Below are 17,164 nucleotides of genomic sequence, written 5' to 3' on the forward strand. Positions count from 1 at the left end.
TAGACAGATCCTATTCACAAAACACCTCAATTACTGTCTGTTGTGGTGTGTGTCCGTCTCTCCTGTGCCTGATTCACACACATTCTTAAATCAAGATACATTTACTTGAGAAGCAAATTGCCCTAATGACTAATGCCCTTGTATCAAATTGTATTGAGTTTATCCTTAAAACAAGAACAAATATCCGACTACAAACACGTCACAATATTCCTCATTTAAATAATTAATGCGCTGAATAAAGGGGCGGGGCCTGGTTGAGTTAGTTAGTAGTGTGTTAAACTGCCGGTTATGGTAAGGGGCGGGACATTTCCCAAACACACTCGAAGCGCTCGACCAATCACAACACACTGCTCCAGCCGACCAATCAGAGCACAGTGTGCTTTCAGAAGGAGGGGCTTCATAGAGACAGGAACTAAACAGAGCGTTACTGACAGACTGGGAAGAGAGGAGCCGCAACAATGGAGAATATGAGGAGAATAATCAACATTATCAACAGTTCTAGTAGAGCCTGGACTTTCCAAAAGCCTCTTTAATTTAAGAATATAGATACTTGTAATGGAAAACAAGACAAAAACATGATTGTTTTGCAGCGTGTGTAAATAGCACTCACTCTTCCCCGTCCCGACGGTTAAAAGAGAAGAGCACTGATGATAAAGAGTGATGTATATGTTTTACAGGCTCCTTCAGTTTACATGCTGATGTAGTTAAAGTTCCACTTCAGTCACACAGGTCCTGTCTACCTGTTTCAGCTCCTGTGGTCCACACACACACACACACACACACTTATATAAGGGTTTCGTGTTGAGTTGGAAAAAAAGACCTCATTCGGGGGCACTCTGTAGAGTATACTTTACCTGCATATAAACAGGTGAAAAAAGTCTTTCCTGGCAGAAGGCGTGAAGTGGGACAGCGCCAGGAAAGCTGTTTTAGATTCGTCCAAAATTACTGGCTTTTGGCAGAGAGCAGCATACATACACAAAACAAATGTTCGCTTTTAATCTTACTGCTTTTTTCCTCCGTCTCTCTCTCTCTCTCTCACGTCGTCTAATCTCTCTCTCCATCCGAGGACGTTTTGTTTAGACGACTATATCAGATTCAATATCGCAACACTAATATGGGACTTAATTAAACGTGTTAAACGAGAGTACAGCGGTTGTTCACATTCACAGTTAATTCTGAATTAGACTTTACAGAATCGGTTTCCAGATGTTTAAGCCAAAATAGACCCCGTTTAGTTTGACAGTGCATGTTATGCATCCTACCAGTCACATTATACTGCATGTTTTATTGCTGAGATCAATCAAACCAAGGGTTAAAGGCTCATGTGTTGGTGCATGAAGGGTTAAACCAGAAAACATCCCTGCATTGTTCCTCGTCCCAGAGGATTATCACATTCATTGGCTGCTTTTGGTCTTTTCTGTGGATTTCTCTCAGTTCTCTCCAGAAGTCATAAAGTATTATATCACACCATTTACTTTACGATTCAGACTCGCGCAGAACAGAACGTCAAACCCAAAACCCCTTTTTGTCACATTAATGGATCTTTTTCCCCTCATCCAATCATAAACAGAGTTTCTTGGGATTATAGTGAATTAATACTCACTATATGAGCTGGATATACGCTGCTCTAATACTTTAATGAAGACACTTGATCTGAATATGAACGTTGACTAAAAGAACAGTCCTGATGATAGTAGCGAGTCTGAAGCGTAAATAAAGCTAAATCTGCTTTAAATATCATATATCTAATCAGCAACCCATGATGAAACATCAACACTCCAAAATATATGTATGTATGTGTGTGTGTGTGTGTGTGTGTTAATGTCAAAGCTACATTTAAAATGTATTATAAAAGGTTTAAGTGAAGACTGTTTTAAGTTTACTGAAATTAAAAGTGGTTATATTTTTTAAAGCCTATTGAATGTTTAAAATGAGGGCTTCAATAATATTGGCTGGTGTTACTAATTTAATTAATACTGATTAATTAACCAACTGACTGATATATATATATATATATAATTTAGAGTTCTAGATGCCTTGATGTATATATCTAAATATATATAGTATATATAAACATAAAGAAATAGAAATAAAGAAATTGTATTGCTCACTCAGAGTTTGCTCTTTCATGGTTCAGGAGACTTAATGGAGTTTTGAGTTATATAGATATTTTGATATAAATATATATAGAAATAGTTTGATATAGTTGTAGAGCATAGATTTGACTTTCGATGGCAAATCATTGTAAACCCGAGTAAAGTGAGATCTCTTGTGGAAACACATCTGAGTGAATAAGACGTCTGCAAATCTTTAATCTCATAATAAACATCTGAAATATTAAAGCGTTCCCAAATATTAAAGGCGAAGAGCAAAACCTATGACTTCATCTTCAGCTGAACCTCTTCATCAAGATCCAATCTGATCTGATCTCTCAGATAGTGAGGATCAATGTGGCGCTGATTTACTGTCATCTCTATCGCAACCCAACACAAACACACAACAACATGTTCTCTGAGCCACACACACACACACACACCAGAGCTGAACTCCATTAGGATTCACACGTGCTTCATCAGAAGAGCCTGTTGAGATACTCACAAAAGAGAGTTTCCACAAACTTTTGCTTGAGTTTCTCCTGAAAAAATAAACCCTCAACTCCAGATTTGCAGAAGAAATCTCGACTACATCTCAAACTGAGCTCAGATTTGCAGGAGAAATCTCGACTACATCTCAAACTGAGCTCAGATTTGCAGAAGAAATCTCGACTACATCTCAAACTGAGCTCAGATTTGCAGGAGAAATCTCGACTACATCTCAAACTGAGCTCAGATTTGCAGGAGAAATCTCGACTACATCTCAAACTGAGCTCAGATTTGCAGGAGAAATCTCGACTACATCTCAAACTGAGCTCAGATTTGCAGAAGAAATCTCGACTACATCTCAAACTGAGCTCAGATTTGCAGGAGAAATCTCGACTACATCTCAAACTGAGCTCAGATTTGCAGGAGAAATCTCGACTACATCTCAAACTGAGCTCAGATTTGCAGGAGAAATCTCGACTACATCTCAAACTGAGCTCAGATTTGCCAGGGAAAGTCAGGGATCTCAATCTGATCTCCAACACTTCTCATTAAACTCCACAACCGAGGAAATGATCCACATCGTAAAGGTTGATATTGTAGTATTTTTTAATAAACCAAATAAAAACCCTTGGTTACACTTTATTTTAAGGTGTCATTGTTACAGTGTAATTATATATTTAAGTACTGAGTAATATTAATCAACAACATGTACTTACTATAGGATTAGGGTTTGGTTGGCATGTAATTATGCATAATTTACTGTTATTACTATGGTAAGTACATGTAACATATGTAACAAGGACACTGTGAAATAAAGTGTTACCCAACTCTTTCACATTAATGCATTTTTTTAGTAAAAAAGAGAGAGAGTTTAAAGCGTGAAGCAAAATCAGTCAGAAATCTAAAAATGAACTAACTCATTTCACATTAAACTCTATATAGAGTTCAAATGATCCACATTTTAAACATCTATACTCTTACTGTTGACTCATTTGTCTGTTTTTATTTCTCCTAACAAACTAAATCAATGAAGACAAAGATGATACTTAAATAAAACCATATTGCAGTGCAAAAAAATGAGTTATTTTAAGGCTACTAAAATGACTTGTTAGTGAGTTGATTCAGTATTAGTTCTGATTAAACTAAATGAAACTAAGAACATCATTAAGTTTCCTGAGCCATGAATGAGAAACATTTTAATAATAAGACCTTTACACTAATATAATCTCTCAAACCTGTGACTACCAACTAAAAGAAAACACAGACAGTGATATTTCACTGCTTTAAAAGATATGAGAAATACTCACTGTAGTGATTCAGACGGCCGTCCACAAAGTTGCCTTAACAATCCATACGGATATTTCTTCTGCTGGTCAAAAGTCTTGCATTTACTGTCCTGAAATCAGTCTGGTTTGTCCTGATTTCTGGTTTGTCCTCGAGTCTGAAGATGTCTTGACTCTTGAGCTCCTCTGCTACTTGTGAAGGAGTTGAACGTTCAAAATATATATATATGAGGTTCAGGGCTGCTTCTGACATCACTGAGTAGTCAACACTACCGCCTCACACACACACACACACACACACGACATGCTGCATATGAAATTAGACGATGCCTCAAAACACACACACACACACAGACATAAGTGTGGGTTGTGGGGTTTTATATCTAACTGTATGCCAAAGTAACTCGCCTGTCTTTTTTTGAAACAGAAAATCACATGTTATTCATTTTTCACAGTATTTTTCGTGTGATTCACACCAGTAAAAAAAAAAAAAAAAAAAAAAAATCAAACATACTTTCCCAGAAAACTTGCCCCGTCGCGTCACACACGCTGATACCCAACACTGCAAATGACTGTTATTTCACAAGCTTAAATGCTACATAAACTTCTCTCAGGCACATTAATATTATCATGTAAAAGCCAAATATGAAAGCAGCCGAGGAGGAGACGCAGCTCTGTTGTGGCGTTAAACCGTGATAATTAACTCAGGCCTTCGTGTGGAGGAATGTGGCGAGTGTGTGAACGCGCTCCAAACTCAGCGCAGCGGTCAATGTGTGTGTTTAACGTCACAGCTAATCTGAGTCTGCAGAGAGAGAGGGAGAGAGAGAGAGAAAGTCTTTACACATTCACAATATATGTGAAAATAATAATATTCAAAACCAACTGACCCTCAAAATCTTTAAAACACCAAATATTACAAAAAAACATTTCATTTCTCATTAGTTTGTAATACGCAAATTAAATTTTGCTTCTTGCACCCACTAGTTTTCTAAACATCATTTCCACCTCAGTAGTCCCAAGTTTTCCAGATTGCTAATTTTGCTGTTCCCAACAAATAGTTTAATAAGCATGCCATCCTTCTCATAGAATACCTATACTTAACACTCCCAGTACATATTTTATCAGAAAATGCCTTATCAAAATCTTTAATAAAATTAAAAAGACCTTGTAATCTTCCACATTTTAAAAATAAATGCTCTAAGTCTTTTTGGTTTACACAAAATCCACATTAGAGAGAAAGAAAGAGAGTGAGAGAGAGAGAGAGAGAGAGAGAGTGTGTGTGTGTGTGTGTGTGTGAGTGAGTGAGAGAGAGAGTATGTGTGTGTGTGTGTGTGAGTGAGAGAGAGAGAGAGAGAGTGAGAGAGTGTGTGTGTGAGTGAGAGAGAGAGTGTGTGTGTGTGAGTGAGAGAGAGTGAGAGAGAGAGAGTATGTGTGTGTGTGTGAGTGAGAGAGAGAGTGTGAGAGAGAGAGAGAGAGAGAGAGAGAGTGTGTGTGTGTGAGTGAGTGAGAGAGAGAGAGAGTATGTGTGTGTGAGTGAGAGAGAGAGAGAGAGAGAGGTCGTCTGAGCTGAGGTTGAGCTATGTTTAGTTGCGGGCACTGCTGGTGGTTTGGGCTTTGCTGTGGCCCGTGGCGTGTGTGTATCAGTGTATCGTGTGTATCATGACCTGCTTGCGTTCCCTCTCTGTGCTCCGACCGCTGACTGGGAACGGCACCACAAAACACCAAACACACACCAGACACACACCAGACGATTACAGTATTAGAGTCTGACACAGTCCTGACTGCGATGAGGATTATCTGTGCTTTACTCGTGTGCGTTTCTCCTCAGGAGTTCATGAGTGATGCGGTGATTTGTGGAGTTGATATCAAGTGTTTGTTTACTTGTGGTCATTCTAGTTGCCAGGATTATGTTTTGCATAAAGTCTGGTTCACATTGCAGTTTGTCCTGAAGCATGTACTTGGAAAGAGTCTGTTTTGTTTTTAGAGGCGCAGATCTGGTCTGATAAGGTCAAAAATAATGGTAACACTTTACAATAAGGTACAATCTGTTAAAGTCGCCCTGAGGTGAAAATCAAGTATTTTATGTTGTTTATATGTCTGTGTGGTGTTTTTAATATGCTTTAAGACAAAGCATGTGTAAATTCATAAGTCGACACCATTGCTGAGTATTTCCTCCTTAAAACTGCAGTGAACCAAAGACAGTCTCAAAAACACGCTTTGAAATCGCTGGTGTTTCTGACGTCACAAACGACCTTGTAACCAATCAGATCAACGTGTGATCGTCAACCAGTGGATCTCTGAGCTGAGTGAGTGGAGGCGGGGCTCATTTGCATATTCATAGAACCGCGTATACAAAATGAGGCAAGGGTGTCGAATTACACTCACAATATTTTAAGGCATGAAGATATTTTTTTTCAAGGAAAAAACTTAAATATGTAATTTTGCTGATCAAAGATGATAAAATGATTGACGACAGGGGGACTTTAACATTAGTTAATAACGTAACACATGTAATGCATTAAGGACCCTATTGTAAAGTGTTCCAACTAATCATAACATTAGGTTCACAAAGTTCATCCGTGCATGCATTTCATTAATAAAAAACGATTTGACCTGATGTATGTGACATATGCTGGATCCTCCAATCATTCAGTGTGTTTAAACTCCGCCCCTGCAAGCTCATGCTCATCTGCATACGCTCGAGTGCCACGCCCACATCTCAACATCCAATCAAACACAGAACCAAGGCTGATGTCATAATATGAAGGAAAATATCAGTTGCTCTTTTCATTCATTGGACTTTAAAGGGGTGGTTGATTATGATTTCACTTTTCTAACTTTAGTTAGAAAGAAGTCACGGCGCTCAAAGTTCAAAGTTGTACTATATAAAGTACAAAGGGAAATATTTTCTTTTAAAGGAATCACTTTTTAAAGACTACAACAAACGGCTGGTAGGGACTATATAACATTCCTCCAGGGTTAGTGACATCACCAACCCTAAAATTTACATAAACCCCGCCCCCGGGAACACGATTTATAGATTATCATAACAGAATATGCTAACCAATGACTAGAAGATAGCTAACTTTACATCAGCTAAGTAAATTTAAACGAACAAAAAAGTTTTTGAAATTTTCAGGACACAAGCTGTTGTAGCTCCGCCCCCTGTACCGGGAGCAGCAGCTCATTTGCATTTAAAGGGACACACACAAAAACAGTGAATTTTTGCTCACCCTTAAAAAGTGACCATTTTAACATATATATAAAAATATCTGTGGGGTATTTTGAGCTAAACCTTCACATACACACTCTGGGGACATCAGAGACTTATTTTACATCTTGTGAAAAGGGCATTATACCACACCTTTCAAAAGCAGTCATTACTTGTGCGATACCATCTGTTGACACTTATGGTGTTGAAATGAGCAATAACTTGCAGAGATGACCTGACACAATAAATAAATGGTAAACATTAATATTTGTAATATAATTATTTTTAATTTACAGCGTTTTCAGGACTAAAAGTAATTGTTCACTGGTTATGAGACACACAAGAGCCAGTGGCATTTGACTTTGACTTTAAACCTGGTGAAAGAGGCAAATACGCTTATGCAAAAGAACAACTTCAAAGTTGCAATTAATAATCCAAGTAAAATTTTTAGATCCTCAGTCACACACTGCTATTGATTTAGAAACTTCGAATATTATGCTTTTTTGGGGGGGGGGGGGGGGGGGGGGGTTGACAGTGAACTGTGATTAATTATTGGGTGAACAATTCTTTGAACAGAAACTAAGACATATTTAAGACTCTTAAGTTATAGTAGTGAGTACATTTGGTGACTGGCCTTGCCCTTCAGACAGATCGCATGAATCAGGAGGTTTGGTGATGTGTGGTCCGTCTCGAGTGCCAGCGTCTCTCAAACGCTTGATCTGAAACTCTGACTTTCTTCTTCCCATGTTCTCTACACTTTTACCTGCTTCTTCCTCAGGATGTGACCTGAAATATATCCACCTGGCAGTGCCGGTGGGATTTAGCAGCCAACACACTCGTATAGCGCTCCTCAACGATCTACTTTCTTTCCAGACGAAACACACAAGAGCAATTTTTGACCCGGAGGTCAGTCGAATTCCTGAGTTTTTCCTCTTTAAGGGTAAATGACTTTGGTTTCTGTGGAAAGCAGGTATTTTATACTCATACCAGGCATCCCACTTTAAACACATCCGTCTTTTTGAAAGCATGAAAAGGAAGATGGATGTTATGAGGTCAGTTTAAGGCCTAGCATCACATGTTCCTCTGCTCCCGAGTCCAACAGAAACGATGGCTACTTTAATAATCACACACTCGCAGGGAAAGCGAATGAGTTCGTTTTCCTGTTGGCTTGCATTAAACAGTCAAGCAGGCGCTTTCTCAGACTGGCAAAGACACAAAATGCAGTACAAAAGCTAAAAATTCTAGACGTTCAAGGTACAAACAACATTGGACCCCATTGACTTTCATTGTATAGACGGAAAAATGTTAGCCAAGTATGGAAACATTTGGAACGATGACCTGAATTTTCATTTATGGGTGAACTGTTCCTTTAACTCCACATCATCACTTCCCGTTGTTCCTCAAAACACATTATGGCCAAATAACTGAAAGATAATTTGAAGAAATTTGTCTGCTACAAACTATAATTACATATAACTGTATATAACTGGATCATGTCCAACTACATAACCGGATAACACATGCTAAGTTGCACTCAACTGGAAAAATTCATTAGCAAGATTTGATATTGCTCATCAAAGAGAGAAGATGCAATATGTTGCGAATTTAAAAGAGTCTTTGCTTTATTACAGCATTGAGACGAATTCTACAGTTAAAATGCTTCCACATGTGTGTGTTCACAGTTTGTTGTGGAGACAGAGCTGAAATAGACAGATATGGAACGCATTTTAGCGAACTACAATAAGATTTTTTTTTTTTTTTTTTTAAGAAGCCTCTTTGAAGGGCTGTAATTAAGACCAGTCTGTGCTAATTGAATTAGCACAAGATGCTCCTGATTACTTCTCGCCCACTACAAAGAGGAAGTTGTCACTTTATAAGTATATTAAATGGTTGTAATGGAAACGAGTAACAGTCTAGCGGAAAATTATAGTGATATTAAAAGGCTGTATTAGATGAGTTGTATTTAATGTTGCATTTGATATTCGACATAGAAAAAGTCTATTTTCAACTAATTTCAATAAAATGTGAAACTTGTCCAAAAACAATAACATGATGCATGAGTTTTGAGTTACAACTAGGGATGCACCGATATGAAAACTTTGGCTGATACCGATAATTTTGTATATTTGAGAGCCGATAACCGATATATTGGCCGATAAATCCAAATCCAAATTTTTGAGAGCCTGATTACAAAAACTAAAGTCTCACCATTAAAAGTCATGTCCCAAGCACACAATTATAATTATGTTCTCATTATAATTTTATGTAGCCGATATGACAGATTTGCGCTGCCCGTTGCACTGAAACCATATTTTCCTTTTTTGAAGTGATTCCAATCATATTTCAAGCAATTCAAAACCATCATGTTGAACAGTGCGCATCTGAAGTGTCTCAGCTGAAGGAAATAATACATTATTTATCAGCTTTAATATATCGGCCAAATTTTCTTATCGGGCCGATAACGGTAAGATTGAAAATTGACATATATCGGCCGATACCGATATGGTGGCCGATATATCATGCATCTCTAGTTAAAACTGGGATTTTTAGTGAATAAAGCCCTAGATTTTGGCCTGTTCCTCACACAAAGAGTAGGATGATACTTATTTACAGCTGTGTGAACTTTCTGCTGAACGTCTTTTGTGTTCCGCATCAAACCTGGAATGGCATGAGGATGAATAATGGATGACAGAAATTAAATTTTTGGTAGAAAAAAGAAATACCCTCTTGCAGCCAAACGTAGGACCAAATCTTATTTTGAAATGTCATGGTTTAAACCCACTTCCAAGAATCTCAAATCCCTACTGAATCTGCAGTCCTTCCCACTCGACCCAGATACATTTCTCTTTGAGCGCATGTCTTGTGTGTTTAGCGTGTTCATCTGACCTCCACGATGCTTCACATGGAACTGTCTTGCACACATACGCTGATGGAAGATCTGAAGTCTGTAATTAATTTGTGGTGTTCGCTCTGGCTATTATTAGCCGTGTGATGTGTCCGATTTGCTTTGTGTGGCAGCGAGTTGAGGGTGAAACTCAATCCAGGACGAAGCTTCTCATGTAGAGCCAGGAATTCAACAACACTTAACTTTCTCTCTCCATACTGCTTGTCTTTGGCATCCCTGGCTCATATGTAATACTGTATTTATTGTGCATTGTTTGGCGTGTGTCGCGTATGTCAGCATGAATTCTCCAGTGGATGTTGTTGGTGGGCTTCATCTGTACTGGAAAACTCAGTGAATGGCATCTTCCTCCATAGGCCAACTACATCTTGGCCGTTTCTCGAGCCGAGCGAGTGGAATAATGGGGCTGGAATTACAAAACTGTGCTGCATCTTAATCACCTTCGCTCGGAGAACCAGCGTGAGAAAAACTTTGCATTTCACAAACACTGTAAATATCGCTTGGAGAGGCCAAAAATGTACTCTTAAGTTGTGTTTGCTAAGTCAAGCATTATTGCTTATTTAAAGTCCCCCTGTAGTGAATAATTTTATCCCTTAAAACTCATCCAAAATTACATATATAAACGTTTTTTTTTTCTTAAAAAAAATTCTTCATGTCTTAAAATATCTTGAATGTAACTCGACACCCTTGCCTCATTTAGTATACGCAGTTCTATGAATATGCAAATGAGCCCCGCCTCCACTCACTCAGCTCAGAGATCCACTGGTTGACGATCACACGTTGATCTGATTGGTTACAAGGTAGTTTGTGACGTCAGAAACACCAGCGATTTCAAAGCGTGTTTTTGAGACTGTCTTTGGTTCACTGCAGTTTTAAGGAGAAAACACTCGACTTATGAATTTACACATGGTTTGTCTTAAAGCATATTAAAAACACCACATAGACATATAAACAACATTAAAAGCTGGATTTTCACCACAGGGCGACTTTAAGTTGTGGAAGTACCGACAGATCTTTTCTTCTTTATCCAAAGAATAAATGTAAGGGACTTGGTTCTACGCATCGGTTGATTGGATGTTGAGATGTGGGCGTGGCACTCAGGTGTATGCAGATGAGCTTGAGCTAACAGGGGCGGAGTTTAAGCGGACTAAATTATTACGTCACCAGAGATTTAGAGGTCAAAAAAGAAACATGCACGAATGAATCTTCACAATAAGATAAGATTTACATTTCATGCTGACTTTGCATGTATTTGGTGGTAACAAACCTTATAACTCGGGTTCGATATAGTTACATTCAAATGCCTCTGACATTAAACCGAACTTGTTATTATTTAGGAAATTAATGACTTTAACCAACTTACAAGTGCTCAACAAGATCCTCTTCAGACTGTTGCTTTGCCATGACAGTAGATGAACTGGCAGTCAAAATCTGCTATTTTAATTGTACTGGACAACAAGGCAGTAAAAAGTAAAACTTTTTTTGTAGTAGTAGTAGTGTCACTCACATTATCCTTAGAAAATGTTAAAAACCCAGGAAACGACTTTAAGTGATCTGACAGAACTGCAGGATTATGAATGCATTTGCTGAAAATGTCACAGGCCTCATTCTTCACAGATTAGCTGTGAGGTTTCCAGGGCTTCGTGGGAGGAAAACAGAACAATGATGCTGTTTAGTTCCAGAACACAGTGATGAGACGCTCTCTGTGTGGCCCACTTTTCAAATGGGGCTCAACATGTTTTGCATGACGCTTCCCATAGAAAATTCACAAATGAGACCTCTTAAATATCTCACTTGTTGCCTATAAACAGCAATGAGATTAAATACAGAGAAAGTCTCCTGCTTCTCAGATGTTTCTCTTGAGAAAATGACCCCTCAACAAAGTCTTGTACGAATCAAAGTCAGATCTACAATCAAGTCAGAGATCTCAATATGAGCTTAAACACTTCTCATTAAATGATATGAGCTGCTTTCCACAGTTCTATAGTCTTACGCCCAAAGTTTTGATGCGAACGCTTAGGCAAATGCACACTAGGAAAGTTCATCCTTGTGCGCCATTTCTCTCCAGAAGTTATCACTGATAAAAATGTCTTTGTACTTTAAAGTAGAGTTGTGTCCCAAATCATGCAATATACACTAAAACTATGCACCATTCCAGCTAACAAAAATATTATATGAACGTTTTGCTGATGTTCCCATGTTATGAAAACTGAACATTCAAAACGTCCATGTCTTTTAAAATGTTTTAAAGTCCCCCTGTAGTCAATAATTGTATCCCTTAAAACTCATCTTTGATCACTTTAAAATGTTACATTTTAAAATGTTTTTTTCCTTTAAAAAAACGAATTCTTCACGCCTTAAAATATCTAACTCAACACCCTTGCCTCATTTAGTATGCATATACGCGGTTCTATGAATATGCAAATGAGCCCCGCCTCCACTCACTCACTCAGCTCAAAGATCCACTGGTTGACGATCACACGTTGATCTGATTGGTTACAAGGTAGTTTGTGACGTCAGAAACACCAGCGATTTCAAAGCGTGTTTTTGAGACTGTCTTTGGTTCACTGCAGTTTTAAGGAGAAAACACTTTATTTTGTCATTCTGCAGTATGTAAGATTAAAGAATGCTAGACGAACGTCCAACTAATGTGTTTCAGAAAAAAACTCCATGAATGATGTGTAAATAACGTTTAGAGAACGTTATTAAAGACCAGATAGCTCTGAACGAACACTCTAATAACATTACAGGAAGAACAGTTGTTTAAAGTGCATTTTTTCTTGTTGGAATTTTCAATGGCATAAGCCCTATTCGGATGGGACTAGTTTAACATGGAGAGGTGGGGTAAAGTAATAATTACCAGAGCTTATTTGTGACTTGAGTCCCGTCTGAATGTGTATCTCAGTGATCATTACAATGTCAGAAAATATTAGGGCGACTTTTACCTTCAGTAAAACGGTCCGGAAAAATGACCTCAGGTAATACTAATCCAGTGTGAAAAGACCCGCTGTAAATATGTACGTAAATATTTAGTCATTTCCTGTTTAAAAGTAGTTTTCCACGGTTTTTATGGAGTATGGAGTGAGTATGGAGAGCATTCAGTTGCGTTCTAGGGACGAGTCTGTGGCAAAACTCAAGTGTTTTCCACACGCCATTCAGATCAGAAAGAAGATCGAAAGCACTTGTTAGAGGCACGAAACATCTTTTAGCGTTAGGTAAGTGTCTTTTACCAACTTGAAGTTAATTAATACATCGTTCGACTGGACATAACTGTTTTATATATATATAAATATAGGTTATATGTGTTTGCGCACGTGATATCAGGAAGCAGTGTAATACACACATGACAACAGGAGGGAGATGGCGATGCGCAAATTGAGTTACTCTCCCACTTCTGCTTGTTTTACTGAGATACCTTATCCTGTGCGAATTGGCCATTAAAGGGCACCTATTATGCAAAATTCACTTTTACACGGTGTTTGAACATAAATGTGTGTTGGCAGTGTGTGAGCAAAACCACCCTAGAATGATAAAAATCCACCCAGTGGTTTTTTTACAATCTCAATAAATCATAAGCACTGTCTCAGAACGAGCTGTTCTAAGATTCGGCGCAATGTGACGTAGAAGCCCCACCGTGGTTTGATTGACACTGTGGTTACCCCGCCCTCGGTGATCTGTACACCATCGCCATTGTTTCAACGACAACTGGTGTTCTGTTTTGGGATGTAAGAATGGACATAGACATCACTGACATCAGAGCCACTGAAAACGCAGCGGATGGATTTTATTTATGAAGAAAAGGAGCCACTTAAACTTCCTAAATACGTTTATGTTTGCGCAAATCATTTTCTGACTGACTGTTTAGTGAACGAGGGTCAAAGTTAATCCTCAAGTGTGGATCGTTGCCTACTGTTCGCGATCCAACGTCACCTCCAGAAGAAGTAAGTGTATTTTATGATTTTTGAGCAAATAGTCATTTCAATCGATGTCAGTTCATCAACAAATGCGTCTAAAGCTATTGTCGTCGTCAAAGGATGCCATAGGATGTCTCAACAAACTGTAGCCATCTTCTCACATTTGCCACATAAGCACCTGTACAAGTCATGTCAACATGACGCAACAGCACCCCTCGCATAAATATAATTTACGCTGCGTTCCAGGCAGGTTTTTGAGCACGTAAATCACGACTTCAAACCATGACTCACGACTTTGTAGCGTTCCAGGCAACCTGTAACCCGTGTTTTTCCAACCTTATACCCGTGAAAGTGCACTAGAACGGCAGTCAAACCCGTGAACTCGTACTAGATCGATGTACTCCCAGTTACCAGTTGGAAAAACACGGGTTACAGGTTGCCTGGAACGCGGCATTAGTTTCTACTTAGCAAACGTTATCACAGTATTTGTGTGTGTGTAGTTTCAAAAAATTGCGCGAAAGTTATCATAATGTGTGTGTGTGTGCATGTGTGTGTTGCACATCCATAATTACAAAGGGGACGCGATTAAAACTCTATATTAAGTACTTAAATGTATCAAATAACCATTCCGAGATGTCTTGGTCCATTCTCATTTGTGTTTCTTCTGCCGGAGTCTCTTCATCATCTGGGTCCAGCAGGGCGGGGATATGCAGCCCATTTACATTTAAGGTGGTACACACCAAAACAGCTCTTTTTAAAACAGGCCCCAAAAATGACATTTTCAAATGGTTATAATAAATTAACTGTGGGGTATTTTGTGCTCAAACTTCACAAATACATTCTGGGGACACCCAAGACCAATATTACTTTTGTAAAAAGGGGCATAATAGGTGCCCTTTAATATTACAGATGTCCTGTGGTAAAATTACTACATCTACCCTTGTAAAGTTAATCCTGTCCGAATAGGGCTATAGAATGCAAAAGAAGAATAATGTTATGCATACTTAAGGCATGCAACCTAAGTATACTTTTACTGCATGCATGAACTGCATGATAACCTCATTTGACTCGATTTTGGGGAAAAAGTTGATACATAAGTGAAACACAAAAAAAAATCCAGTGATATGAAAGAGCAACATTTTCCTCTTTCTTCGAGACATAGATGCACATCACAAACTAAACTGTTCCAACACCCGACATGCACCATGATTCTCCCACGCCGACACGGATGAGAACACAGGGGATTCCCTGAGGGCCAGACAGACTGTGCTGGATAATGCTTTAATGACAGGGAACACCACATACAGCGAGTGTGTGTGTGTGTGTGTGTGTGTGTGGCTGCTGTGGTTGCTGTTTCACAGCTCTAAACATTTCACAGCGTCTTTCACTGGCCAGCATTTCCACTGCAGGGTTTCGATCACTGACGCATGCGATCTTCTCTGTCTGCGATCTGCAGGAGTGAGCTGGAAATGTCAATTGTCTGAAATAGAATAAACTCTTTATCGAGTCGCATATAGAGATGAGTCACTCACGCCCCCGCGCCGAAAATACGACAAATAACTTTAAATTTGGCTCCATGGCATTTGTATTGACTTTTTTGGATGGAAGTGAGAATGGGTCACACCAAATCCACAGCGACCTTTGGCTTGTGAGTGGACCTTAAGAGCTCGATACCAAATTTATGCAAATACGCAAACACAGACGCAAAAGTTTAGAAAATGTCACAATTTTGGAGTTGATATTTGGATTTTTAAGTACAGTTTAGTTTGAGTAAGTTTTAATGGTGCATAATTAGTTTATTACTACATTTTTTTAAATTAAGCTAAAGCTAACAGTGATTTGTATATGTACATTTCTGAAAAACATAACTTAGTTACCTCTGATAACAGATCACTCTAAACGGTAATGTGGACTCTGCTTTGAAACGATGTGTATTGTGAAAAGCGCTTTACAAATAAATGTGAATTGAATTTATATTTAGTCGGAAGTTTTGCTCACGTCAATTAGCATATGCAATTCTGTCATCTACTCCTTTTAAATGTGCGAGCTTGTTCAAATCTGGCGGATTCTGATTGGCTGTCAATGTTTTTATCATTCATAAACTGAAAAAAAAAAAAAAACATTCTGAAAGTGATTTGTGTCGTTGCGATGTAGACTTTCCTATTCTCATAGAATTAGAACGATTACTAAAACTTTATAGTTATCGTTCTTTTATCGGCCCTTAAAGGGATAGTTCACCCAAAAACGGCACACACGGCACGTTATCAGGAAATGCAACGGGTAAATTGTGGTTGAGTGTTTTTTACAGACTCCACCGATTATCGGTTCATTTGCAAAATCTCCTTTTACTTTTAGATAGGGAAAAAATTTCTTCATTGCTTGAATTTTCAGGGGTGCCCTCATATTCATAGAACCCTCATGTTGTTCCAACCCCGTAAGACCTTCGTTCATCTTCGGAACACAAATTAAGATATTTTTGATTAAATCTGAGAGTTGTCTCACTCCTCCATAGGCTTCTAAGGGACTGAAACTCGCTGACCCAGAAAATGGGTCCAAGTGACTCCAGTGGCTCGATCTTAAGTTTATAAAGCGACGAGAATACTTTTTGTGCGCAAAAACAAACAAAAATAACGACTTTATTCTTCTCTCTGGGCCTCGAGTCTTTTCACATAGTGTTTAAGCGTAGCGCGTCTGTGTTGTACGTCACCACGTATCACACATGACCAGTGTCGGCCAATAGTGAGCCTACGTGGTGACGTGTAACACAGACGTTATTTTTGTTTGTTTTTGCGCACAAAAAGTATTCTCGTCACTTTATAAACTTAAGATTGAGCCACTGGAGTCACTTGGACTATAATAACGATGTCTTTAATACATTTTCTGGGTCAGCAAGTTTCAGTCCCTTAGAAGCCTATGGAGGAGTGAGACAACTCTCAGATTTAATCAAAAATATCTTAATTTGTGTTCCGAAGATGTACGAAGGTCTTACGGGGTTGGAACAACATGAGGGTGAGTAATTACTGACAGAATTTTCATTTTTGGGTGAACTATCCCTTTAAGTGTAACAAACCTCCGTCCTCAAAAGTGGCAATAGGGTTTCCTTTCACATGCATGTGCCGTTAAACTTGGCATGTTGTTATACAGTTTTCCACAATAAATATGCAACTTCATCAATAAGACTCTCAAAATGTCGTGATAGCTGGCCTGGAAAAGAAGAAAGAAAAAGACTAGACACATTTTGAAACACAAAGAGCATTTATGACTGTCTCCTG

General features: G+C 38.6%; 1 protein-coding gene across 2 annotated transcripts in view; it reads right to left on the reverse strand.

The window, feature by feature from the left end:
- pthlha (parathyroid hormone-like hormone a) overlaps positions 1-17,164 on the reverse strand; it is a 110,941-nt gene that overhangs the window by 13,278 nt on the left and 80,499 nt on the right. The window contains exon 4 of one of the 2 annotated variants that reach the window (XM_079870152.1): positions 11,342-11,395. The exons of the other annotated variant lie outside the window; for it this stretch is intronic. Within the exon in view, the coding sequence (XP_079726278.1) occupies positions 11,342-11,382 (41 nt within the window). The 5' untranslated portion in view covers positions 11,383-11,395. The remainder of the gene's footprint in view (positions 1-11,341; positions 11,396-17,164) is intronic. 2 annotated transcript variants of the gene reach the window in all.

Source organism: Squalius cephalus (genome assembly GCF_949319135.1).
Source record: "Squalius cephalus genome assembly, chromosome: 4".
Taxonomy (NCBI): Eukaryota; Metazoa; Chordata; class Actinopteri; order Cypriniformes; family Leuciscidae; genus Squalius; species Squalius cephalus.